This window comes from Brassica rapa, chromosome A06, assembly GCF_000309985.2.
Source record: "Brassica rapa cultivar Chiifu-401-42 chromosome A06, CAAS_Brap_v3.01, whole genome shotgun sequence".
NCBI classification, from domain to species: domain Eukaryota; kingdom Viridiplantae; phylum Streptophyta; class Magnoliopsida; order Brassicales; family Brassicaceae; genus Brassica; species Brassica rapa.
This window is the reverse complement of record NC_024800.2, coordinates 7,818,607-7,845,906: the sequence shown is the minus strand read 5'-3', so window position 1 is coordinate 7,845,906 and position 27,300 is coordinate 7,818,607. Positions and strand designations below refer to the sequence as shown.

The window sequence follows — 27,300 nt, the reverse complement described above, 5'->3', positions numbered from 1 at the left end:
CTTAAATTACGCGTGAATATGCTTATATATTCTCCACAAATACAAACGGCGTATCAGCTGTGTTAAAATCCAGAAGCATTTCCCACTCATCAACCCTTAGTTTGATTTGTTGATATGCATGTATGTAACCGAAGATATCTGAGTTCTATCAACCGAACTGATCTAAAGTCGAACCAAATTGAAATAAAAAATCACATCTCAGCATGTTAAATTAATCATCTAAAAAACGAATTGATCACGGATTAGATCCAAGTTTGCTGATTACGCGACAAATGAATATTATAATGAAATGTAAAAGTAAAGAGTATGAAAAGTCGTCCAATGCAAGTCTTTCTTTTACATAATTGATGGAAACTTTATTTTAAGATTAGATAGAAAATTCAATTTATTGTTCACTGATATAAAACTCAAGATATTTTTTCACTAATATAAAACTCATATATTTTTGAGTTTATGAGAGTTTATAGGAAACGAAACGTGGGCTATGAGACTAAACAAGTAGATATGATTAGATATATTGAACGAAAAAGATCATCAAACTCGTGGGAAATGCGTGTAGTGGTTGGGGAAGGAATACAGATATGCAAAGGCAAGTTGAGTAACGTGTCCAGTTATATTTGTTTTTAACATCTATCCATGCAAATTTTATCGTTTCAAAACCATACCTTGTATGCTTCCCTGTCTTTAATTTGAATGCCCTTTTTTCAAAAAGAAAAAAAATATCTACCCATGCACCATTTGAGCTTACCTATCGATCTGTCGTAGTATATATTGGGTTGTAGTACTTGTTGATGAAGAACGAAATTTTATAAACCTAACGAAATTTTATAAACCTAATATCATCTACATAAAAATAAATGCAAGCATGTATATTCGTTTAGGGTTTTGTTTTCTAAGAGCAAGAGAACACTTTAAAAACTTTACATGGCTGATTTACCTAAACGTAGATTCATACGTACGTAGCCACGTTAATATACAATGATACGAATAATTTTTTTAAAAAATGATTAGAAAACAATATACGCACATAAAAATTCTAGAAATTATCGAACAATTGTTCTGCAGTTTCGTTTTGGTTCAACGGGAAAATAAATAATCTTCCATTACAATAAAATACAATATACAAAAGTTCTACATCAACAAAAAAAAAGTTCTGCATCAACGTATTATATTCGCTGCAAACTAATCCCCATCAAAGTAATGTAAAATGCTTACAAAAGAAGTAGCAATGAAAGTCGATTAATACAAATATTATCATCATAATCATCATGATCAAAACATGGGCTTACCTAGAAGATGTTGCAATGACCATGATCAGCAAGATGATAAGCCATGAGATTCTCAACTGGATCTTGACTAGCACTTTAGTAGTTAGCTTGGAAACATATTCCTACGAAAGCAAGCATCGCGAGCGGTCCGTTTTTAATCTCTTTTCTCTAGTCCTCATAACCTAACCGGTTCAAGAGAACTTCTCCCCACATCATCTCCTGGGTAACAAACATCGGGTTTAGGCAAAGAGCCCAACGTCTATGTCCACCGACGCCGGTTTAATAAAGTCAGCCCAACGTCTATTCAGCCCAGCCCATCAACACTAATTGAGCCCAGAACAGTATAGTGGAATCCGCAAAATACAGAGACTGCGACGTACCATGATAAAATTCTATATGAAATTATAACATGATTAATGGAAACCATTCAAAACTGTATGAATGAATGAGCTCAGATTCTCAGTATTCACTTCCTTTTTGAACTATAACCAACAATAACATTAAACATGCTAATTGTAAATCCTGGACATGGGTTATTTAGTATAAATTTCCATATTGATTTCATCGTTTACGCAAATAGCCATAAATAGTAGGCAAAAACATTAAATAATATAAATTAAACAAACGCCCAATTCGATTTATTCAATCAGCATCACTGACTTTCGCGACAAGCGGGGATCAAAGGAAGAAGCTCTTTTACTTTCTGCGTGGCAACGATCTCATCCACGTGTCACCAAAACTCAACCCCTCACTCCGGCAATGTACCGAACGGCGGCGAGACGTCTTCTCGGAGCTGGTTTCACAACCAGCCGCCTCCTCCGATTACCCAAGCCCAGGCCCACCACCACCATCATCCCTTACTCTTACTGCACTTCCTCCATGGAATCGCCGATTGGTAATCAATCCGTAAACCCTAATCAATCGGATCCCACCGCGGCGAGAGAGGAAGGGCATCGTCGAGATGAGAGCAGGAAACCGAGAGCTGAGTTTCAGGAAGAGCAGGCTCGTGTTCTCGCCGCGTCTCTTCGCCACGTGGTGTGTGTATATTCTTCTCCAAATTCATCTTTTTCGTAAAGTTTCAATCTTTAATGTGTATTTTTGAGATTCCGCAGCCGAGGTTAGGTTGGACGGAGGAAGCCATGATTGCAGGTTCGAGAGAAGTCGGTGTGTCTCCTTCCATTGTTGGGTCTTTCTCCAGGAAAGAAGCTGCTCTTGTTGAGGTTTATCTCACTATCTAGAGAATCATGAAAAGTTTGAAACTTTGTTGACTTTCGTTCTTGTTCAGTACTTCATGGATGAGTGCCTGCAACTGCTTATCGACAGAGTGGACTCTGGACTCGATTTGCAAAACCTGATTCCAAGTGAACGTGTTTCGAAGCTCGTTAGGATTCGGTTAGAGATGCAGATTCCTTACATGTCCAAATGGCCTCAAGCTCTTAGTATTCAAGTCAGTTTTGGGGGTTTTTTTGTCTCTCTGTTTTTGTGATAAGGTTAAGCAAGTCCTGATGTTTGAATGGATTTTATTTGGCAAAAAAACAGGCGCATCCGGTGAATGTTCCGACGAGTTTTAAGCAGCGGGCGATGTTGGTTGATGAGATATGGCACACTGTTGGAGATGGAGCCTCGGATTTGGATTGGTATGTCAAGCGCACTGTTCTTGGAGGGGTTTACTCAGCCACTGAGATTTACATGCTTACAGATGACTCCCCAGGTCCTCAAGTCCTCTTTTGGATACCTTGTTATGTGTTTGAAGAAAAATAACATAATCATCGTTTCGTGTTGAGCAGAGTATCGTGATACATGGGCATTCTTGGATGACAGAGTCAAGGATGCGTTTGATCTGAAGAAGAGCATACAAGAGGTAAGATAAAACCTTTTTCGCTATGCTTGAAACTTGAAAGGGATTTAAACTCACATATTGTGTGGCAGGCCAAGTATTTTGCACAAGACATAGGAGCTGGAGTTGGGAAATCGTTTCAGGGACTGATGAATGGAGTTATGCAGACCATGTCCACAAGGGGTGGTCGTAGCTCTGCGTTTTGAAGAAAGATGACACCTTTCACACAATAAATTTGCTTTATCCTTTTATGATTATCTAGTATTTTGAGTTGAGATATGCTCTAATAATTATGATATTAGTATGTATGACTTGAATCGTATAAACTTTTATTCAACACGAGTCGCGCATCACTATGCTCTCTTACCCGGAAGTGAAAGGAACAAGAAGAGATGCCTTATTGGTTTTGGTTTCTGCTGAAAGAAACATTATGCGATTGTTCGTTTCTCTATCTGTCATTTCCAACCAGCTGCTCCATCTATGTATCCATCCATGTTTTAAAGGGATATTCATTTCTCTATCCAGATAAACCATATGGATAGATTGATGTTCGTTTTTTTATTTTTATTATCATTCGGATAATTTTAATAAATAAATTATAAATATATCTCTGTTTTAATTTAATCATATGTTTGATATTAATTGTAACTATAGTGATTTATTATTTAGTCTAAAATATATTTACACTAGAATTATTCTAAAATTAACATTTTATTTATAAATTTTTTATTTCATATAAAATTATAATTTTTATTCAAATTGTATTAAAATTTAATTACAACTATATCTTCTAATAAAACTCAAATTTGAATAAACTTCCAAACAATTCAAAGTAGCAATTCAAATTTTATAAAACTGAAACTGAAAAAAAAAACAATTGTAAGAGCATCATGTACTCATTAATATATTAAAATAAGTTTTCATTGTTACACTAAAATGTTTCCAACAAATAATCATCTTGAATCTTCACCTTCTTCACTCATATGCTCCATTACTATCAAAACAACCCAAAAAAAGAAACAACCTGCCATATAAAAAAGTCTTGGTCAGTCAATTAACAATGGGACATTCAAAGACATCCACAACAGAGCCAGGAGAAATGTTTTATTTCTCTCGCTAAAATGCCATAAACAGAACATGAAACAGAACCTTCCAGCGATCACAAATAGTTTATTCATAACAAAAAAACAGAAAAATAACACAATTACACATAAACTACACAACAAAGCTTTAATACATCGTTACATAACCGAGTTGACATGCATAAATAACAAACCTGAGTAACTTCATAGACAGGTTCCAAAGGTCTACAAGCTTATAAGACACAGTGGTAGCTAGGGAAGAAGATTCAGAATCATAAGATGGCTTCCGAGCAAAGACTTTCTCTAAAGAAAATCAAACTCAATGTCAAAAAGAATCGAATTCAATTTTTAAAAGCTAATCTTATGTAATCATGCACCAAATCACAACATAACAAAAAACATCCATTAAACATTTCTCTTTTACAGAGACAAGTTCATCATTTTCAGCTTATAAGCTCAATACTATTACCACTAAACAAGAAGAACCCACTATCCGATTAACCACTAAACACCAATCTCAATATAAAGCTAGATTTTTCTTAGTGCTGCAAAGCTAAAACACAGTAAATGATCACAACTTTGCAAGAAACAGAGAGAATGTGCTACTGTCTATTGTCCTAATGCATAAACACATAATATGAACACTAAGACAAGATCAATTCGAAGTAACTAGTAGAACTGAACTGGAGATTGACCATTAAACTCAAGAGTATTAGCACAAGGAATCGCAATCACAAGCAACAACGTATACATGTATGATGCTAATATGTAAAGTCTAGTTTCTCTTGCCATCTTTAGAATAATAAAGTTACACGTACCATCCATCACTCTATCACCTGCTGGTATGTATTGAACATGCTCATCATGTTATTCATCACCATGTTTTTTATATGATTTCATTGCTTCCAAATGTGAAAAGTCACAATCTTCATGCTGTGAATCTTGAATGAAGTTATGGAGAGCCATGGTTGCTGTCACAATCTTAATACATTTCTTAAGCTCATACTTGGGGTGTTTTCTGTTTAGGATCCTCTATTTAGAGTTCCATACACAAAATGTCCTCTCAATTACTGATCTCAAACCAGAATGCTTGCGGTTAAACAATTCCCTATTATTTGATGGTGGGCCTCTTCTACTAAACTGATTTATATGGTATATAGTTCTGCGATGAGGGCCTAAGTAACCATCTCTGGTTGGATAACTTGAGTCGACCAAGTAGCACTTTGCAAGTGGAGGGTGAGGAAAAGAAGCTTCATCAGTAGCACAACATCTTACCACCTTTGTGTCATGTGCTCTCCCTGGAAACCCAACATAAGCGTATATGAATCTCATTCTGAAATTACAGATGGCTAACACATCATGGTTACTTCAGCTTTTCTACCTCTAAATGGCTCAACATTCCCAAATAGTGGATGAACATGTATATGAGTGTCATGTAAAGCACCAATGTAGTTATTAAAGTAAGGCCAATACACTGGATTATCAATTAGAAAAAAACTAGCAGTTGAAAACTCAATCCTTGTCGGCTTCACAATGTATGTTGCAAGTTTCAAGACAGAACTCAAAACCTCATTAAACTTCTTCTTCACAGTGTCAAGTGAATGATGATAACGATTTGCTATAACTCGTATAGTTAAACCTTGTCTAACCATCTCTACGAACATTGCAACACTCTCCACAAGGTAAACATTAAAACACTTCACTAACTCATACGTTTTCTGATAGCATCTTACATAAATTCTTAAATGTTTCTTGTTCATGTGTAGAATGTCATAGCATTGTACCTCAGAGTCGTACATAAAATGTTGCACACGTCGCCAACATTCAACTCAGTTCGTCATGATCATTTGTCTATCAGTATCAGCTTATATCACTCCAAATATTTCGTCTATAAGAGTATACATTTGTTGATTCTCATCAAATAACAAATCCAGCTCATCATCATCAATTAGAAATCTTAATATGTCCTTCAAATTTACAAGAACTCTAGCTTAAGTCCCGATAACGAACTAAAACAAGTGATGCTTTTATCTAAGACCATCTCCAATGGCACACAATAATGTTCTCTATATTTCACTCTAAAATAGAATTGAATTTGCTCTAATGGTTCACTCTATAATGGAGTTACACTATATTTCACTCTATTATAGAGTGAACCATTGGAGCAAATTCAACTCTATAATAGAGTTACTCTATTTTAAAGTGAAATATAGAGACAATTATAGTGTGCCATTGGAGATTCTCTAAGCTCAGAAGAAATGGTCCACATTTGGTGACTATCAATAAAAATAGCTCATGACTATCAATAAACAAAGCTCATGAAACGATAAAATACATCACTACGGCAGCTAGATTCATTCACGCAAAGACACAAGAACTTGTATTGTTGGTTTATACAGACTCAACAAACATGCACATCACAGTAGGTGAATAAATTTGACATGAAATAGGATCTCTAGTAACCTGAAGAGTTCTAGGTTCCTGAGCTTCTTTAATTGCTTGAACAACACTAGTTACTAGCAATTGGAGGCAGAGAGATGAAACAAAAGACGTATAACCATAAACTGACAACCGATCCAATCAACAACCACAAGAACTCGACTTGTTTTGATCTTACAGAGAGTATATATATATATAGAGAGAAGCTTCAGACTTACCTTACTATCCATCTCGTCGTAGACCAAAGCTTTAGACTTCACCAAACTGTATGAACTCTAATGTCATTTGTTTATGATATTATGTTTGTGACATTTGTCTTATTATATGAGAATAAACTTTTGATTATGAGAATTGTCTTGTTTTATGAGTACACAAACATAACATAGAACAAGAAGAAATCAAGATTGTTTCTTGGTTTACGTAGCAAAATCCAAGCAGGATAGTCTTCAAGATCAATCTCTACTTTCACCAGTAACAAACTCCAAATAGAGAACATTCTTCTCATCCTCATCATCGAACAAGAAGGTCTGAAGATTATTAGTATCTTTCATGAGATGGTTCATAGCTGCTTTGTACAAAGAAGACCAAAGTCTGATAGCATACATCGAGTGTAACACTTTCATAGCTCTGGCTGATTACAACTGAACTCAAGATGGCACCCTATCATTTTTTTTCTTGTCAGAAAAATATATGCTACATCATGTCCCACTTGCGCAACCGTTGATATTTGTATGCTAGCTTTTGTTAAGGGGCCAACAGTTGTTGATTCAGTTGGAGTATTGGTTTCCTGAGTAGGAGAAATTCGCCTATTTGTAGCATATGTGTCTTCAGCATCACCACATCATGAAACTGATCCATATGGTCTTCGCCTTGCTGATCCAAATGTTCTTTGCCTTGCTGATCAGTCCATCGTTCACCTCCGCTTATGGGAACCGTTCCAAACACCTTTTCCATCAAGTCCAAATGTGCTATTGGCCTGTCTTTAAGCTTTCTTGATGCTGGTCATTCCTGAAAAACCAATACAAGAGTTGACATTCATACAATTGTATACAAACACAAACACATCAATAAACAGAACATAATTGCTGATTATACCTTACGCAACTCATTCCACCAGTCATCCGACATGTCTATAAACCCAAATGGATCATAACCAACTCTAGTTCTCTTGTGAGTCAACCGCTTAAAATGATCATATTGTTTTTTGCAAGTAGTGTGTTTGATCCCATAATTTTTTTCAAGGATGCCTTCCTTATAAGCTTCATAGAATTTATCAATGATGAACTGTCTCCCAACATCATTGGCATTTTGTTTTTTGACATTTCCTTTCAAATTCTCTTCAATTCTTAGTTAAAGATAGAACTGAGTTTGTTCACTTCATGCAAGATTCTTTGAATATGCAAATATCTAATAGGAGAATCAAACTAAACTAAGGAAAATATTTAGTTAAAAATGTACTTACATCAGTACCAGAGACAGAGGTCATTGCAACTATTATCTACAAGTCACATAACGTGAGAGATATTAGAATCCATGTAACAAAAGCATAAGCATATTGCACACGAGATAAGAACTCAAATTATTTATATAAAATGAATATTTGTGGATACAACAATAGCACACGAGAACAAACAGATTTCTTCACCATATTAAAATCGGAAAAATGAAAGATGAGGAACAAGAAAAACAGAAAATTGGACGTAAACAAATAAATATACATATGTAAACTGTTATTATCAGAGAAACTTCAAACAAATAAGCCAAGTAAATCAGAAAAACAAGTAAACCCATCAATGTTTGAAAGCACATCAATGATTTAACTCACAAGCTAAACCATCAATAATGACACTAAATAGAAGAAATGTTAAAGTTATCTTTCATGAAAGCACATCAATAGTGCATTTTGGGTTTCCTTTATTTACTTTGTACTTGAACTAGATCATTTCAATTTCACATATCAATTTCATAAACAAATTATTATACATTATTAATAATTGTATTAATCTCAAAATCACAACCAGTCATTATTCAATCATTTTAAGTTGAATAGAACTTTTTTTTGTCCTTTTGCATACTAATATGGTAAGAACTCAAATTATTAATACAAAATGAATATCTGTAGATACAGTAATAGCACACGAGAACAAACATATTTCTTTACCATATTAAAATCTGAAAAAAATGAAAGATGAGAAACAAAGAAACAGAAAATTGGAAGTAAACTAATAAATATACATATGTAAACTGTAATGATCAAAGAGATATTTTATGACTCATTATCTTCGTGTTATTCATTATATCTTGAATAATTAATTTTACAACAATCATTTGACACCTGAAACCCAAGAGATTTGGTTGTTTTCAAAAATTATAACCATGTTTTCCCAATTCCATATTCTAGAATAAAAAATGAATCATTTATTTATAAAAAAAATGAGTTTTGTTTCCATTCTATTATTACCATGACAATCAATCAGGTTTGTTTAGATTATTGGTTGATATCTACATCTCCAAGACAATATTTGTAATCATCAAAGAAATTGAATTTAGATTTGCTATTCCATTTTGTTTATATCCTTCTGTCATTAATTTATTTATTTATTTTTAAAATTCTTACAATTATCATTTTTGTTACATTCAAATTTGTCTTTATAATAATGTATATTATATGCTTTTGAATTTGATCTAACTAAATACCGCAGTAAAGCCAGCCAGCCATATACACTTTGTTACAAACTTACATTTTTAAAATATATGATGAGATAAATTAACCAAGTGGTCTTAATCTAATAGTAAAAAAAATTTAGTTGGAGTTTTCGCCTGATTCTCCTTGACCCTATACACGCTTTAAGTGGGAAGAAAACCACCTATTCCCGATAGTAACATCCGTATTAACTGCACTGAGATCTTTACTAGAAACAGTGTCTTCTTCTTCTTCTTCTTAATGTTTCCAAGTGTTCCAATGGCTAAGAAGGTTTCTTCGTCTTGAGGCCAACTTTGGAGGTCTTTACTCAAATCACATCCTGATGATTCTTGAGCTATATCTACACATCATCAAACAGGTTAGTAATCTATTGGAAGATTTATATAGTCTTATCTTCGTTTGTACAAAAATATACTCACAAGAATATGAAGTTTACTCATGCTTCTTTCCACTAAGTTTTCTTTGAACCCAGCAAATCAAAATATTATATGACCAAACAGAGATCTACACAACAAAAAGTTAAGTTGATTAAGACAAGTACGAAAACAAACCTTCATGTTTCAAGAGATGTATAACTAAGCACGTGTATTATGTCTATATCCAAGAAAGTTTCTTTTTCTGTCGATGATCTTTATCTCCCTGAATAGCTTTTAGAAGATAAAGATGATCCCATGTTTTAAAAGACACAGTAACACACAAATTCCTGAAGCCAGCAAAACGCCAGCACATCGAAAATTGGGTTCAAGTCCCTATAAACCCTCGAAATCAGTTTCTTTATGACTTCAAGTCACCATCTCTCTAGTACTTGATCCCATCTTTGTGGAATTTGTTGAATGTCGGCTCACCATAATAACATTCTATATAAAACATGGTTTATGATATCGAAATCGAGTAACTAGTACACATGGATTTGTCGGTTCTTTACACTTCCTCACCTGAAGTAACTATAGAAAATTTAAGTAAAGCTTTTATATTGGATTAGGCCGTACAGAAATTACATTTAGTGTGTAAGGTAAATGTACAAACTTACTTTGAAGCTCTTAAAAGCTTTTAAACTCAGAATTCAAAAACATTTTTTTATAACTATTCGTCTCCACCACAGGCACAGCAGACATTTGAGCAACATTCAAAGCAGGCGATGCAAGCAAGCGCTGTGAAGAGCTGTGTGAAGACAAGAACACATTGATCATTGAGCTTAGTGCAGCACTGGACACAACACATGCAGCAACATTTGTTGCACAAGGAGGCACAACAGCTCGAGGCAGCCTTCACGAACTTCTCAGCAGCGTCAGGCGCTCTCTGTTCTCCAAATCCTGGTGGAACATTCTCTCTGGTAGCTGTTGTATCACCAAAGCCTATCCCAAAGTTTTGTAGTGGGATTGTTCTTGATATCAGCTTCTGTTTCTCGCCATTGCTTCCCGTCTGTTAAAGTATTTGGTTAACATATGAGTTAAAAACAAGTCTGACTTGGTCGAATGACTTAGTTCATAACTTCTAGATATGGATAAAATACCTGTTTCTTTCCGCCAGTGTCACTGGGCTTCAGTGCTTCTTCTGTGTTCTCCAACTGGATCATTCGGGTATACTCAGATGGTACGCCGGTTTGGATGCTTAGTTTAGTAATCTGAAACGCAGTAACAAAAAGCAGAATGAAGAAGATAATCTTGAAGACAAAATAGAGTTACAGAATTGCGAACAAACCTTTTCTATTAGCTGTTTGTCTTCCGAGAACCATGCCTTAGCAGTTAGCAAGTCAATCACGTTCTTTGCAAACACCTGAAAATATTAAGGGAATGACAGTTTATGTTAAACCTGAGTGTCTTTAGAGAAAAGCGCCTTAAGAATATGATAATGAGAAGGAAGGTAATCTTACCTTATCAAGAGGTATGTCTTTTGCACTTTGTACAGACAAGTCTGCAGAAAAGCTGCTCATGTCTCCTAGCAGACCATTGGCTTTCACTTTCTCAGGGAACTTTCCTCGGTATCTCCCATATATCATCAATGGACTTACAGACGTCAGATCCGGAATATTTGAAGGGTATACCTATTAGTAATCACAGGTTCCACTTTCAGTTTCCAGGCATTAACTTCATATAGTTGAAGGAAACAAAAACGTTTTGCCAGAAAAGATAAGCAAGCAATCTTGGGATAGAGGCACACCTCAATTTCATCAAGATTCTGAAGGGGCTCAATTGTTATATTCAAAAGAACGGTGGACAAAGCCCTTGTAAACAATTTGTCTAATCGTTCTTCGATGTGATCTGTACATCAGATAGATGAAAAATGTTTAAGAAAATATACATAAGATATAAGCTTTTCCCGTTAATTCACAATACGGAGTCAAAAGTTTTACCAGTATTATAAACTGATTCGTGCTGTCCCCTGGATAGATTTGCAAGCATCTGCAGGAAGTAGTGGTTACAGAATATACCTGCAATATTTTAAGAGTCCACATATGAGAAGGTAGATAAAAAGATAATCCTGGTCCTCTCACATTAAAACCTTGGAGAGAATAATTACCTAACCCAAAAGTATGTATCCGTGGACACACTGATCCAGCACTAGCAAGACGTTTCTTCATTGCATCACAAATGTGTCTCTCATCTTCAACAGACCCATCTGTTACGAAGAATATCATAGGAAGGGAGCCACGAGTATTCGATAGCATTTCCACAGCCTGAAAGTATTAAAAGAAGTTGGCTAAATTAATCAAGGACTTGATCTGAGGGACTATAATCACCAATTTGTTAAGCTTTTTAAACGTCAAGTGAGCAGCGTAAGTACCTTCTCTAGGGGAGGGAGCACGTTTGTACCATCTGCGACAACAAAGTTCTTGTTCATCCACTCAATGCCTCTTTCAACAGTATCTGGAGTAGCTGGCTCCATTGATGTCGAAAACAGAGAAGTTTCATCGCTGAAACTCATAATATTGAAGGAATCTCCCGGACTAAGCTTAGATAGAGCTGTCGATATCGCATTCTTTACATCCTCCAGAGGTTTTCCAGTCATGCTTTTACTTATATCAACAACAAATACTACTTCCCGCTTGAATGCCTGAAGTAAAACAAAAAGAAACTTAAAGATTGTACTTAAGATAGCATTTACTGTACAGAAAAAGAGGTGTATAATCAAACCTTAGTTCTTTGTTGCTTTCCTGGAAAAAGATAGAAAGAAAATATCTCTCTCTGATCAACATCTTGAACAGGCGCAGATTGAAGGAAAAGTCCACCAACTATATTACTTGAAGAGGCCTACGAAAAATAAATAAAGAGATAAGCAATCTAAAATGGAGCACAAACAGAGATTATTCAAAGCACCAGTGAGACTTCATACCGTATAAGAAAAGCTAAAATCTGTGTTCGACCACTTCAAAACATCAGCTTCATATGAAAACCTCAACTTCCCTGCCTTCCTCATTTTTTCCTGTAATACAAGAACGGAATAAGATAAGTTACAGGATACAAGAATGTCATGGACCGTGTTCAGAAAGATCTAACAAACCAACACCTTTAGCGGATGACTGCATCCTTTGCAGAGAACCTCTGTTCCAGTACCAGCGTTGACACTCAAGTAAATCTTCTCTCTCTTGGAGATTTTCTTCACAGCAGGAGTCACATACTCAGGAAAGTGAAAAGGAATATCCAGGAAAAACTCTCCTTCGTTATACGTCAACTTCTGAGACCAAGACATCTTGATAGAGAGGTTAGTACCTCCATCAACCTGAAAAACAATACAATAAATGAGAAAATGAACAAGCAAAAAAAAAAAAAATCAACATTTGAGTTGAAACTTCCAACATCACCTGTGGTATTGTGATGGTGAATATGTTTGGTTTCAAGAAACCTCCACTCTGAGGTTGTGCCGTCTTCTCCAACTCATGTCCATCTTCAGCTGTGATCAACTGTGTTGTGTAAGATTTTCTAGGAATCTCAACCTCAACACCTAGAATTGATCCCTGTTAGCCATACAAATATTAGCTTGAGATCCATCAATGCTCCAGAGTTTGAGCTAAAGACTAATGAAACCCTAACAGTGAGCTAATTTCACAACGGAAGATCTCACATTTTCCCGGAAACTCTAATAGTGAACAAATTTCACAACGAGAAATCTCAATTTTCCCGGGAAAATCCAAATAAGAAAAACCCTAACCTGTTCACCCATGGGAATAGCGATACGGCAATCGCATCGCTTGCTTCCCATAACGCAATGCACACGCCACGATCCGGTGACGGTGACGAGAGCCGTGTCGAGATAACAGTCGACGTCGAGCTCAATCGCGTTCATCTGGAGAGGAATCAGAGCCGGAGGGTCGCACCTGCCGTGCACGTGAGGCTGGTAGCTAGGCAGGTCCGGGTTATCCACGATTCCCGGCTCGTGTATCACGGCGTACACCATTGGCGCCGTAGGAAGGTGAGCATGCGCCGCGGAGGCGGCTCTCTCCATCGGGGAAGCTAGCCTCGGCGCCGCGACGGCTCGGTCGTTTCCGAAATAAATCCGTTTCGCGAGTTTGAGCCCGTCCTCCACCGCCCTCGCGAAATCCTCCGCCATCTTTTAGCACAGAGACGGCGAAGAAACGTTTGTCTTAGGGTTTCGTTGCCTCTCTCTTTCGTTTCCTGAAAACAATCCGAGAAGACGAATCGAATCGCTGAGATGAATCGTTTTCGGTGAGTTGAATTATAGACTCGAGCCGCGCATATATTTTTCACTACATTAATTTAATTTATATGAATATTGTGTATTACCAAAGTACCCCTCCGCTTTTTTGAGCGCGATCTAGTGATCCAACGGTTGTGAGACAAGTTGAGTATGCTGACAAGATGGGGGAATCAGCTACATCCGCATTCATTTTGTGAACGAGATATACAAATCCACATGAGCGAATCGTTTCTTTCCACGTGGCAAGATGACATGGTGGACCCAGCGGGGAGAATAAATGTGCTTGACGCATTCGATTCTAGGCTTTAATAACGTTCCTCAACGGTAATATCTCAAGGATGCTTTGCTTGTGCGCACTCACGTGCCGGGGCCTAGTCGTTGGCTCATGGGCTATCCATTGCGCGTATAATGCGTTGGTGGGATCGTGTGACGTATATCACACACACTTACTTTTGGCTGGAATTATTAGTTGTATTTTTAATTTGCTGGATTGTCTCCTGGCATGGTATTTTTGGTGATATGGTCTATAAACAAATCAAGACTTTATAACCACAATACGTTTGTGGGGTATCATGATTATATTATTAGATGTTGTGATTAACTGATACTACTGTGGAGTTATGATTCATCAATAATTGCTGGGATTACAAAAACGATAACAAATAGTTGGTGGAGTTAAAGACTGATTGACGCTCTGATTCAAATTTTGAAATTTGCAATATTTATACATTACTGTGTTCAAAAACTTTTCCGACTGTTAGATAAAATGATATCTTAGTTTCATAAATATGGATCCTTTTTTTCCCTTCACAATTTGTTTTGTGTTTCCCTAGGGCCTAAGTTATCCTTGCGTAGCAGAGAGAAAACTAAGAACTTTTAGTTTCCACCTAGAAGAAGATGGATATGTTATGGCGAGCCAAAAGTTGTGTCAGAGCAAACCTTCTACGTATTTACATGTCTACTGCGCTCCTCTTTCACCACACTCAAAGCTTGTAGCTCTCCCATTAACCTTTCATATTTACTTTTAACCTTCTCCAGCTCACTGCTTAGATTCATGGCCTGCACACACAAAAGACCCAAATTGTATTACAATGAAAATCCAGATCGCCTTTACAATCATTTGATTCGAACTCATTATCGTATATCATATTCTGCAAAATATGGAAGAACCTCATGGCGAGATAGTCCATCGATGGATGGAAATGCCACTAACCAACTCAATAACTGATTAGTAAATAGTTTAATTTAAAAAAAAAAACAGAGGACAAGACTCAAGGAGAGATGCTATATTAGTTCCATATATTTTGATATGCCTTTAGAGGTTGGGATTTAGAAGGAAAAGGGGCAAATTAAAAACCACTGAAATAAATCAAAGAGACAAGCAATAAGAAAAAGGTTGTTTATGTCCTAAGAACATACCTTGATTTCAAGAGTTTGACTTCGCACCTTGTGGTCCAACCATCTGAGTATCATAAAGTTTTATCAATTTATAGCAGAAATCACAAACAAAACGCATAAATTGACAAATATTTGGTTTACATATTAACTTAAGGGATTGTGATCATATGAACCTAGCTCATATATTTCATATATAAGGGATTGTAATCATATGAACCTAGCTCATATATTTCATAAGCAATTTCATACACAACAAGTTCATACATAATTCTTCTTCTTAATACATAATCCCTCCGTTTTAGTTTAATTGTCGTTGTAGCGTAAAATTTCCGTTTCAAAATAAGTGTCGTTTTCTAATTATAATGCAAAATTTATTGATTTTATATTTCAATCTATTTTTCTATTGGTTGAAATGTGATTAGGTGTATAGATAATGACGTTTTTATTTTAGAAATATGGACGATTAAATGTTTTTCTAATTTGTGTGTCTAAGTCTAAAATGATAATTAAAATGAAACAGAGAGTACATTTTCAAAATTAAAAAAAAATACATAAGTAAGTTCATACATAAGTTTTTTTTTTTGCTAGGAGTTCGTACATAAGTTTTAATTTATACTCCTAAGTTTTATGTGCAAAATCATGCACACACACGAATACATGGGGAATGAATTCATTGACTTGCATTTTCGATGTGGAGATTTATTTTGCAAAAGAATTGACCGTTATATATATGTGAGTATATACTAATAATTTGCTTTGTGAAAGTTATGTACACTAACTTTGTAGTTTATAACTTTATATTTGACATAATTTTGAATGTTTCCTTTTACGTACAATAATCTGTCTTCTTTTTTTTGCAAATAAATGCTTATGCACCATGATGCAATATTTATAGGTTGAGGGACGACTTATACGGTTATACCATCCATTTCACTGGCTTTTTATGTTTCTTGAGTTGCTTTATTATTTTACATGTAGCACCCTAACGACTGGTTACAGAATAAGTAGCACAATCCAATCCAAAGACCACGATCAATGCAGGTTGTTAGGATGAGATTCTTAGTATAATATAAGATATGTCTCTTAGCTTTTAACTAAAAAATATTTCTTAAATAAGAGATAAAGAAACGTTTCTTAGCAGAAAAGTGTCAAATCATGTTCTAAGAATCCCAAATGGATATTTCCCATTAATTATGCTCTTAGAGCATGATTAGTTCCAGTCTCTTATTTGGGGTTTTTAACTCGTGATTTGACAATTTTTTCTTTATACTTTTTAACTAAGAGACATTTCTTGTATCTCTTATTTAATAAACAATTATTATTTTTTCTTAGTTAAAAACTAAAAATCGTGTCTTAACAGAAACTAAAAACTCCAGTTAAAAGACCGGAGTTGATCATGGCCTTAGTTATTTACCAGATACTCCTTACAAGAGATATTAATCAGAGTCTTTGTTTTGTGTGGTATTACGAGATTATAAATACGTAATTATGTAACGAAGAAGGTGAGCTATTCATCTCCAGTATCATTGTTTGTTGAGCATTTTATAATCATAACACAAGAACATTTAAAATCCTAAGAAAATGACACTACCAGACTCTAGTCTCTAGTCTCCTCATCAGCCATGAGAACACTGGCACTCAAGAATGGAGGCTGTCTTGGAGAGTCAAACTTACAATCATTGTTCTTTAACATGTAGACTATCTCAGACATCGACGGTCTCAATTCTACTGAAGACTGAACACACAGCAATCCAATTTCAAGAACCTTCAAGGCATCTTCCTCTGTGAACATCCCTTTTAACCTTGGATCTACCGAGCTTTTTAGAGTGTCTGCTTTGAAATGTTCCCATACCTATCGAAACACAACATCCAATTAGAGCATATACAAAGCTTAAATATGATTGTGAGTGTGTTTATCAAAGGCCGATTATCAGTTCAACCGGATGACACATTAGTCTCTTTGACCCCCAAATTTTTAAAAGCTATTACATACGTCGTGCAGCCCCCAAATTGTCAATTTTTTAAAATTAAAATTAATTTAAAGATGTCTATGACCTCTTAAATCTCCAATCCAACTTAGAAAACAGAGTTTACTTACAGAGTGTAAAACCGAGCTTGTTCCTTGCGAGAATGCATTGTTTTTCTTGCCAGTTGCTATCTCAATGATAAGAACTCCGTATGCGTAAACGTCAGCTTTCTCAGTTAGTTGGCCTTTGATGAGATACTCAGGAGCCAAATAACCCCTACAGTTCCAAAAAAAAAACATCAAATTCTATACTCTAGTTTTTGAAACGTGCATTGGTCGAGAGTTACACACACACTCACAGTGTTCCAGCGATACCAGTATTGGTTTGCGTTTTGTCAGTGCCTAACGAACGTGCGAGTCCAAAGTCAGCTATCTTGGGACTCAGGTTTTGATCAAGGAGAATGTTGCTGGTTTTGATGTCTCTATGGATGATTTTCACTTCAGATCCTCTGTGAAGGTATTCTAAACCTTCTGATATTCCTATAATTATGGTAAACCGCTGCTTCCAGCTCAATATGTGGACTGTGTTCTTCACTGCAATATTAAAACGAAGTTAGTTCACATGATTGATTGTTTGTTTGTGAAAGAGCTTTGCAACTTACTGAAGAGGATTTGGTCGAGGCTTCTATTTTGAACATATTCATAGACAAGAAGACTCTTTGGACCTTCGATGCTGCAACCAAGTAGTCTCACAAGGTTCTTGTGTTCAACTCTGCTGATCAAATTCACTTCGTTGAAAAACTGATCCGCCCATTCACGAGTGTTGAAGAAGAGTTTCTTAACCGCAACGACTCTGCCATCAGGGAGAATCCCTTTGTACACAGAACCTGCTCCTCCTTGTCCTAGCTTCATCGAGTCATGGAAAGACTCCGTTGCCTTCTCAAGCACCTCGTATTTGAAATTAGAACACGATGGTATTTGAGCTAGACCAAAAAAACATCACAAATCAGAACATATTCACGAAACAAGAAACAAGAAACCTTGTAGGGGTCCGGGATACCTTTTCTCTTCCTTGAAAACCGTTTGTAACTGATGAATGCACCAAGAGAAGTAAGAATCGACAATGAAAACGCAGCAACTGCTAGTTTCATAACATCTTGATCACTCAAATCTGGTAAGTACGACGAATTTATAAAGCTTCTCTCATCTGGACAAGAAAGAAAAAAAACACAAAGTCTAATGAGTAACCAAACCTGTAATAATCTCAACAACATTCATAATAACGTTACATACCATCGTCGAGTTTAAGTACAGCAGCATCGTCAAAAAACTTGCGTGTAGAATACTTCAAGTAACACCCTGTAAAGAAAGCTCTAGCTTCATGACTTTGACAAGCTCTCAAGCTCGACCTAGCATTAACCAAACAATCTCTACACGAGTTACCATCAAGTCTTTGCCAACACTGAGCCAAAGCGTAAACGCCCGGGCTCCCACCAGCTGGACTCACCGAAGCTGCGCCAAAGCCTCCTTTTTTAACAGCTTTAAGTGTCGCATTCACAAAAGCCTCATCAAGATCTATCCAGAATTTATCAACAACTGGTCCCGTTCTCTTGCACTTGGTTCGGTCGAATCTTGGATCGACGAAATCCTCCGAGAAGTCTCTGTTATCGAAACGTAAGAAGCAGTTGTCACCGTGGACACGGCCGGAGTTGGAGCTCGAACATGTCTCCTCGAGCTTTAGTTTGCTGTCGTTGAAACAACGGCGACAGTGGGAGGCGGAGAGGTCTTGCCGGCATTGTAGGAGCACGTAGATCGGTGGGGATACGTCGGTGAAGGAAGACTCGACGTAGAGTTTGTGTTTGGTTATGAGTTCGTCGACGGAAGTCATTGCTCGGAGGAAGTCCACGTGGCGTCTAGGGTTTACAACTTGTTGGTGTTGAGGTTGACAGAAGAGGAGAGGCTTCGAAGCCACTGTCGTTAATAGTACAATGAATGAAACCCACGTGAGGAAATGAGCGGTGGAGACATAAAGTTGCATCACCGACAAGGCGGCGCGTGATCATAAAACGCGCAGAAGAAGGGGTGTTTTCATATGCAGTTGCGCAGCTTCTGGTTACGACAATGAAGAATAACATCGATGGAATTGGTTTCAAAATCCTCTGTTATCACTTCTTCTTCTTCTCCACCCACTTTAACTCCGCCGTCTCTCTCGGCAACGGCGGGTGGAAAGGGTAGATAGACAGTTTCTCGAGATAAGAGAAAACGGGAGAAGAAGTTTTAGTAACGACAATCTCAATTTTTTTGTAGGTCTGGTTCATCTTGACAGATTGAGAAGCTCTGTTTTTTTTTTTTCGTTTTGCTCTTTCGCTTATTTTTGGATTCAGACAAGAGACAGAGAGGTTTTGTTTTGTCTTGTGCGCTACGTTTGTCTTAATTTAGGGTTTATTTCACCTAATTGTCTAACGGAAGAGCTCTCTAATTTTAGCCCCCATATTTTATTTATTTTTCAACAAAAAGTTTTTTTTTCTATGCTCTCCTTGAATTGGTCTAACCATGCTGGATAACGTTAGGGATGCATTTTGAAGTTAATTGTGTAGACCACAAGTCAGGTGTGGTCGAAAGTTCCAGCCTTCCAGGCGATTTTACGAGTAAATAGTGAAATAACTGTATGTACTAGTTACTACTAAACGGATCCCCGAAGAGTGATTTTGACTACTTTCTTCATGCCTTGTTGCCAAAAGGCTCTGGTTTCGAGTGGTGATCTTCGTGTCTAGGGGACTTGATAGTTACTTGAGCAGTTGCAAATAGATCATGCATGGGATCCGGATAATACAAATCTCTGGCTCATTGATAGTTTACAACTTTACAATTTATCAATCGTCCAATGCAGCTTGTTTGACTTTATGATGTGTTAAAAAGTTACTTTGAGAAAGATTAGTTTAAATTATTGACTTACAAAAGAATTAGGTTCTGATCGGTTCGAACGCAGCGGTTGCGATTGCAGTTGCAGGAGTTTGCGGATGCGGGTGGTTGCGGTTTCTAGCAGTTTTAAAAGATTTGTACGATTGGGTCTGCGGTCAGAAATTGGTGTGTTTGTAGGATACTTATGACTGATTAACTACTAAATGTAGTAACAGTTAGATACTCTCTCTGTTTCTGAATAAGTGTCACAATGATATTTTTCATACATATTAAGAAAGTTGCTAAAATATATGCAAGTTGTTATTAATTACACTTCTCTTTTTTTTTGGTCAAATATTAATTACACTTCTCTTTTTTTTTGGTCAAATATTAATTACACTTCTCTAACCAATAGTATTTGAGATAAATAAAATTATTATATAAAATCACTGCAGTTTGCAATTATTTTTCAGCTGAAAGTAAGTATTATTTGCATTAAAATTGTAAAGGGTTACACATAATGTTAGAATGACACTTATTATGAAACAGAAGGAGTAATAAATTAACAATATTTATATTTTATATAATTATAAAAATATCAAAATCATAATATTATAATATATATATATATATATATATTTAGAAAGTTATAGTTTTAAATTTTTTAAAATTATAGAAAATATTTTTTTATTTTATAACTTTATAATATTAATTAAAATATAATATATATATATTTACTATTTTGATAATTCTAATTTAAAATTTTTATTGAATATTTTTATTTTTGTATTTATATTTTTTTTTTAAAAAGAAAAAAATTTATCTTCCTGTAACCACCTGCAACCGCAAACACTAGTTGAAACCTACGTTGCACGGAAGCTTCATCGGATATCCGCTTCCTGCTTCGAAATCGAAATTGGAATCGGAACCTTGTGGAAGCTTTCGAAATCTCGCTTCCAAAACGTTTCTAAAATATTTTCTTTAAAAACACGTTGGAAGCTTACGATTCTGTTATGGAATCAAGCTTCCATTCTTAAAAAAATACAATGTCTTATAGCAATAATAATATAAAATTATAGTTTTTAATTTTTTATAAAATCCAAATTTTAATAGTATTGAATAAAGAGAATAGAAATATACAAATGTTAAAATTAACACTATAAATTATCTTTATGCATTGAGGTTTTTATTAAATATAATCATATATTCAAATATATTATGTCAAATAATTATAAAGTATTAAAAACAATTAATATAATTAATTTATTTTAAATTTAATTTATGTGTATTTTCACAGTTTTAATATGAAATCATTTCAAAATTATTATAAATAAATAAATACTTTATTTTTAATTTAAATCATATAATTTTTAGTTCTAGATTTTTAAAATCTTATATATGTATGTATATGGATACGCTTCCAACACGTACCTGCTTCCTAATATTTTAAAAAATCTCGCTTCCGTGCTTTCATACGCTTCTGATTCCACGTACCCGCTTCCGTTTCCATGTAACATAGGTTGAAACCCCCTTTTGAATTTACAAAGTTTTGAACAGTTTGAAGCGGTTTAAAACTCTGAGTAATTGTTGTAAAACGACAACAACCGTTATCAACCGTAAAAGCTGTGTTTGCGGGTGGTAACGGAGAAACCACAGACTTTGGTGGTTCGGTTAGATTTGTTCCGTATAAAAACTGCAGTGATAATATTTTGACATAAGACATCAAAATCTTTTTTTTTGGGAACAAGACATCAAAATCTGGAGGAAAATAAAAGGGGAATTAGGACCTATAGCCATGAAAAAAACGTTCATTAGTTTATATCTAAATTTTCAGTGTTGCTGCTCTTTCAATTGGAATTGGAATTACAGTGATACTATTCTACCCAAATTAGTATGGAACGCTTGTAATCGGTATAGAATATACGTTTCATTATCTTCTATTTCGCCGTTTCATTTCACGCGCTTTCAAAATTCGCTCATTATTACTATGGGTCACAAAATCACCACGTCGTTTTCTTTATGTGAAGAAACCGGATACCTGTTACTAACAAGGGTATAACCGGCTGGAATGATGGTAAAAAGACAGTCACTACATTCTGTCAAAATCATGTCTATTCTCTTGATTTTCTTTTTAAATATGGCTAGTAAGCCAATAAGCCCATAAAAGGACGACCTTTTGAAAAGTAAGATTTGTTCTGTATATACACTGCAAGTGATATTTTATTTGGAATCGAACCAACTTTTTTTAAAGTAATAAAATGTGAAACATATTGATGGTTTTTCTTTTCTTTTCTTATCGCTTTTTCAGTTATGTTTTTACACCCAGTGTAAATAAAGAAATAAATGATTAACGTGTGGAAAACATCACAATATTTTACTTTTCCTTTTCCACAACTTTTAATTGACTTGTATCTGTAAACAATTCTGTCTTCGGAGCTTTTAGGTGTGAATGCCATCTTATTTTCAACCAAAAGAAAAGGTTAAGGCCATCGTATTGGAATTTTTTTTTTCAGATACCTATCAAATCGATATGGACAAAACTGTATGATTCTTATTTTATGAAACCAAATCTTTTATTTTATGTTGACTAAGTCTTCTCACGATTGGCTATAAGGTATTTTTCTCACAATTAGCTAGAAGATTTTAAGTAATATAAACTTTAAAGGATCATCTCTTCCATAACTTTTGAAGATTCTACATTAGAAGTATAGCACCCCAGGTCCCCAACTAAATGCTGGTTATCTAGCTAAATGACTACGTTTTTTGTTTGGTAATCATGTTAAAACAAAAAAAAGAACAAATCGTTACCGGAGTTATCATATAACCTATGTTGTTCTGGGTCTTATTTCTACTTTTTTTTATGAATTTTATGTAGGAACTCATTTATAGTCTGTGATATACGTTTATATGTAATCTATTTTTTGTATATTTGCAATTTATATCGACATAGTCTATTGCATGACTAATTAATTCGAAACAAAATCGTGTGTGTATTGCCTTTCATCTGGCTATTGGTTAGAAGATGTTGAAAATGAAATAGAGACATAAAAAATCTTCATCCCAATACTTTTTCCATATTTTATTTTCAGTCAAGATTTTGTCCAGAAAGCAAATGAGATTCACAAATCACACAATGGTCCACTAAACAGAGTGCATTTTACACAAAAAAAAACATAATTTAATAAAGGAAACTAAACTGAAAACGATGTCAACAATTAAATAAATGTCCCTTTTGTCGAAAAAGAATTATTTTCAAGAGAAGCTTAAGTTAACCTCGTAATATCTTCTTTATTAAAAGAGAAGTACTATTTAGGGAAAATTTGGAGAAATACACTTAGATATGATATTAATTTGAAAACTACACCATTGTTTAAGTTTTTAGAAAAATACACTTTGATATATATAAATTTACTTAATTTCTCAATTTCAATATTTCTTAATTATTTATCATCATAATTATTTTATCCTCAAAGTAACGGTTTTAACAAACAGATGTTTTCAAAAAAAAAATCTTTAGAATATCCAAACAATATTCTTTTTGATATATTATAAACATTTTACATTTCTGAAAAAAAAACCTTCGAAACAAGTCAACGTTGTTGAGAAGAGTTGAATATACAAGTGTGAAGTACTAAGGGGTGAAGACTGAAGAGGGTATGTTAAGCATTGGTGTGATGGGAGAGGTTCACATTGGCCTGACCGTACAAGGCCGTACAAGGCCGTACGGTCCGTACACATCCAGACAAGTGAAACCTCGACCGCGGTTACAAGAAGTTACCCGAGTAACTTATGGGAGGAGAAGGAGCTTTGGCTGATGAATCAGACCGTTTGAGGATAAGAGAGGCGCGGCTTTACAGGCTGGCACAGCTGGAAAGGCAAGAGCATCTTTGTCCAAGATCCTAGATGCTCCAAGCATGTGGGAACGCTGATTGGCCGAGTTAAAGAGAGCTTATCCTAACCTTGTTGACCTCACATGCTTAGCTCCTCTTTATGATTTCGAAAACCCTAATGATCTCTCACTATATATTGTAACTCTTGTCATTAATAATAAACATACAGTTCTGAGTCTATCTCTCTACATTCATACTCTCTTAATCATGATTCTCACCTAAACTCTTCATAATCTCACATTCTGTTCCTTAATCTTCTCTAAATCATTTCATTCTCTTAATCTAATATGGTATCAGAGCCAGGTTGCTCATATTCTGGTTTCTAATCTCATTAATCTTCAGCTTCATTTCATCTACGGTTGTTCTTTAAAGCATTTGGAATGGAGGAAAGCAAGAGCAAGACTCTCTCGGTGGCGGTTACGTTGAAGGGTGGTACTAACTACCTGTTGTGGTCTCGCTTGGTGAAAGCAGCGGTTGGGAGCAAGGGTCTATGGAGCCATATCTCTGGTGGAGCTCCAAGACCAGTTGCTAGAGAAGGAGAAGGCGGTCAAGAGCTGGTGGTGGCAGATCAAGAGAAGTGGGATCAGGATGACTTGAAGGTGATTACGGTGCTACATGGGTCACTTGAAGCCTCGATCTTGGAAGCATACAGCTACTGTGAGACGCCAAAGGACCTGTGGGAGACACTCCAAAAGGTCTATGGTAACACATCTAACCTGAGCCGTGTGTTTGAGTTGAAGAGATCGATCAACACACTTGTGCAAGAGGAGGTGGAGTTTACTAAACACTTGGGAAAGTTCAGAGCCTTGTGGTCAGAGCTAGAGATGCTGAGGCCCAACACCACTGACCAAGATGTGCTCATGGAAAGGAGAGAACAAGACCAAGTGTTCGGCTTACTACTCACCTTGAATCCGATCTTTAATGATCTCATCAAGCACATCTTGAGGTCACCAAAGCTTCCCTCCCTTGAAGATGTGTGTGCTCAGATACAAAAAGAAGAGGGATCAGTTGGGCTGTTCGGAGGCAAGGGGGAGCTCACACTTGCAAACCAAGCTGATACTATCCAGGCAAACAAGGCGGCTTACCGCACTGAAGAAGGGAAGTTTGGAGGAAAGTGTGACCATTGCAAGAAGCAGGACCACAAGAGAAGCCAATGCTGGATTCTACACCCTCACCTCAAGCCAGCAAAGTTCCTGAAGGAGAAAGAAGCAAGGGCGCATCTGTCTGAAGGGGCAAGTGAAGCTGGAACATCCGGAGCTGGGCAGACAATGCGAGATGGTGAAGGAAAGGCCTTAACTACCCAACACACTCCGGGGAAGAGCACTGATGGTGAGATGATAAGGAGATCAGACATTGATGCCCTCATCAAAGCTCTCAAGGAGAATGGTAACTGTATGAACTCTCCTTTAGGATACTCTCTTGCTGCATCCTATATAGATAGAACTGATGGATATCTAAGTCATAGTATTGAGATTACTAGAGCACCTAGAACTCTAAACAGCTTGAATGATTTGCATAGAACCTTTGCAGCTAGTAATGTGATAAAACCATTGATTGTAGATTCAGGAGCTTCTCATCACATGATTAGTGACACTAGTTTGATTAAAAATATAAAACCTGCTTGTGGAAATGTGATGATTGCTAATGGTGATAGAATTGCAATTAAAGGAATAGGAAATCTAAAGCTGTTTGATAAAGAGTCTAAAGCATTTTATATGCCTGAATTCACATCTAATTTATTATCTGTTAAAAGATGTACTACTGATTTGCATTGCAATGTTATCTTTAGTCCTAATGATGTGAAGTTTCAGGATATTGATACAAGGAAAATGATTGGCAAGGGAGTTACCAAAGGAGAGCTTTATATGCTAGAAGACATAGCTCCTGTTTCCAATTCAAGTTGCTCGTTTAGTTCTATTTCCAGTTTGAATAATAATGCATTGTGGCATGCTAGACTAGGTCACCCACATGTTAGAGCCTTAAGCTTAATGTTACCAGGTGTCATGTTTAAAAATAATGAATGTGAAGCATGTATCTTGGGCAAACATTGTAAGACAGTCTTTAAGAACTCAACTACTATCTATGAGAAATGTTTTGATCTTGTGCATTCTGATGTGTGGACTGCTCCTTGCTTGTCTAGGGAAAACTATAAGTATTTTGTAACATTCATTGATGAAAAATCCAAATACACCTGGTTAACACTCATTAAAACTAAGGATAGAGTTCTTGAGGCATTTAAAAACTTTCAAGCTTATGTATCTAACCATTATAATGCCAAGCTTAAGATTTTCAGATCAGATAATGGTGGGGAGTATACAAGCAATGCCTTCAAGCAACATCTAGCTTCACACGGAATCCTTCATCAAACTAGCTGTCCCTACACTCCACAGCAGAATGGAGTGGCTGAGAGAAAGAATCGACACCTCATGGAGGTTGCAAGATCAATGATGTTCCAAACAAATGTCCCAAAGAGATTCTGGAGTGATGCTGTGATCTCAGCCTGCTACTTGATCAATCGGATTCCCACAAGAGTCTTGGAGGATCAATCACCATTTGAAGTGTTAAACAAGCTCAAGCCATCTCTAAGCCACTTGAGAGTGTTTGGAAGCCTTTGTTATGTACTGATTCCGGGAGATATGAGGAACAAGCTGGAACCTAAGAGTACTAAGGCTATGTTTGTGGGGTATTCCACTACACAAAGAGGATACAAGTGCTTTGATCCTCAAACGAGAAGACTCCTAGTGTCAAGAGACGTGAAGTTTATAGAGACTAAGGGGTACTATGAAGAAAGAAGCTGGGAAGATTTGAAGGATCTAGCTCAACCATCTGACAAGGCTGCAAGCCTTAGGATGATCTTGGATGGTCTTGGGATCAATACAACCCAGGATCCAAAAGGGCGAGAAGCACCAGTTCAAAATGAAGCTGAAGACACACCCCATGCTGATCATGAAGGGGGAAACCAGTCTGATGGAGCTCATGAGAATGAAGGGAGCGCAAGTCCTGATCAACAAGGGATGCGAAATGAAGATGAAACTGAAGAAAGAGATCAGTTTGAGGTACAATCTGAAAGAGGAGAAGAAGGAGAAGTACTGAATGAAGCGGCAACTAGGGAACCGGGAGTGGAGATTGATCCACTTATGGAGACAGTACCGTTAAGAA

General features: G+C 36.1%; 3 protein-coding genes across 3 annotated transcripts; 1 reads left to right on the top strand and 2 right to left on the bottom strand.

Moving 5' to 3' along the window:
• The first annotated feature begins 1,902 nt into the window (after nucleotides 1-1,902).
• Nucleotides 1,903-3,638, top strand: LOC103872712 (ubiquinone biosynthesis protein COQ9-B, mitochondrial). Its single transcript, XM_009151140.3, has 6 exons — nucleotides 1,903-2,303; nucleotides 2,381-2,488; nucleotides 2,554-2,715; nucleotides 2,808-2,979; nucleotides 3,056-3,129; nucleotides 3,198-3,638. The coding sequence occupies exons 1-6, from the start codon at nucleotides 2,028-2,030 to the stop codon at nucleotides 3,309-3,311; spliced, it is 906 nt and encodes a 301-aa protein (XP_009149388.1). The 5' UTR covers nucleotides 1,903-2,027; the 3' UTR covers nucleotides 3,312-3,638.
• A 6,633-nt stretch (nucleotides 3,639-10,271) lies between these two features.
• On the bottom strand, nucleotides 10,272-14,034 carry LOC103872710 (inter alpha-trypsin inhibitor, heavy chain 4). Its single transcript, XM_009151138.3, has 13 exons — nucleotides 13,480-14,034; nucleotides 13,133-13,285; nucleotides 12,838-13,050; nucleotides 12,664-12,753; nucleotides 12,465-12,581; nucleotides 12,115-12,384; nucleotides 11,851-12,007; nucleotides 11,684-11,761; nucleotides 11,491-11,591; nucleotides 11,204-11,374; nucleotides 11,032-11,106; nucleotides 10,844-10,954; nucleotides 10,272-10,752 (listed from the first exon to the last, which is right to left on the bottom strand). The coding sequence occupies exons 1-13, from the start codon at nucleotides 13,876-13,878 to the stop codon at nucleotides 10,414-10,416; spliced, it is 2,274 nt and encodes a 757-aa protein (XP_009149386.1). The 5' UTR covers nucleotides 13,879-14,034; the 3' UTR covers nucleotides 10,272-10,413.
• A 2,947-nt stretch (nucleotides 14,035-16,981) lies between these two features.
• LOC103872709 (cysteine-rich receptor-like protein kinase 1) lies at nucleotides 16,982-21,892 on the bottom strand. Its single transcript, XM_009151137.3, has 7 exons — nucleotides 21,779-21,892; nucleotides 18,644-21,114; nucleotides 18,411-18,557; nucleotides 18,013-18,333; nucleotides 17,710-17,944; nucleotides 17,483-17,627; nucleotides 16,982-17,236 (listed from the first exon to the last, which is right to left on the bottom strand). The coding sequence occupies exons 2-7, from the start codon at nucleotides 19,386-19,388 to the stop codon at nucleotides 16,982-16,984; spliced, it is 1,848 nt and encodes a 615-aa protein (XP_009149385.1). The 5' UTR covers nucleotides 19,389-21,114; nucleotides 21,779-21,892.
• Nucleotides 21,893-27,300: the final 5,408 nt, after the last annotated feature.

Excerpts from the sequence above, each read along its gene's own strand:
- LOC103872709 (XM_009151137.3), bottom strand. The coding sequence starts at position 19,388 with ATGCAACTTTATGTCTCCACCGCTCATTTCCTCACGTGGGTTTCATTC. Across the intron at positions 17,945-18,012 it reads CCTCGACCAAATCCTCTTCA|TGAAGAACACAGTCCACATA; the intron begins GTAAGTTGCAAA and ends TTAATATTGCAG. Across the intron at positions 17,628-17,709 it reads ACTGGTATCGCTGGAACACT|GGGTTATTTGGCTCCTGAGT; the intron begins GTGAGTGTGTGT and ends TTGGAACTGTAG.
- LOC103872710 (XM_009151138.3), bottom strand. The coding sequence starts at position 13,878 with ATGGCGGAGGATTTCGCGAGGGCGGTGGAGGACGGGCTCAAACTCGCG. Across the intron at positions 12,754-12,837 it reads GATGCAGTCATCCGCTAAAG|GAAAAAATGAGGAAGGCAGG; the intron begins GTGTTGGTTTGT and ends CTTGTATTACAG. Across the intron at positions 11,762-11,850 it reads GATACATACTTTTGGGTTAG|GTATATTCTGTAACCACTAC; the intron begins GTAATTATTCTC and ends AAAATATTGCAG.
- LOC103872712 (XM_009151140.3), top strand. The coding sequence starts at position 2,028 with ATGTACCGAACGGCGGCGAGACGTCTTCTCGGAGCTGGTTTCACAACC. Across the intron at positions 2,489-2,553 it reads AAGAAGCTGCTCTTGTTGAG|TACTTCATGGATGAGTGCCT; the intron begins GTTTATCTCACT and ends GTTCTTGTTCAG. Across the intron at positions 2,980-3,055 it reads GCTTACAGATGACTCCCCAG|AGTATCGTGATACATGGGCA; the intron begins GTCCTCAAGTCC and ends CGTGTTGAGCAG.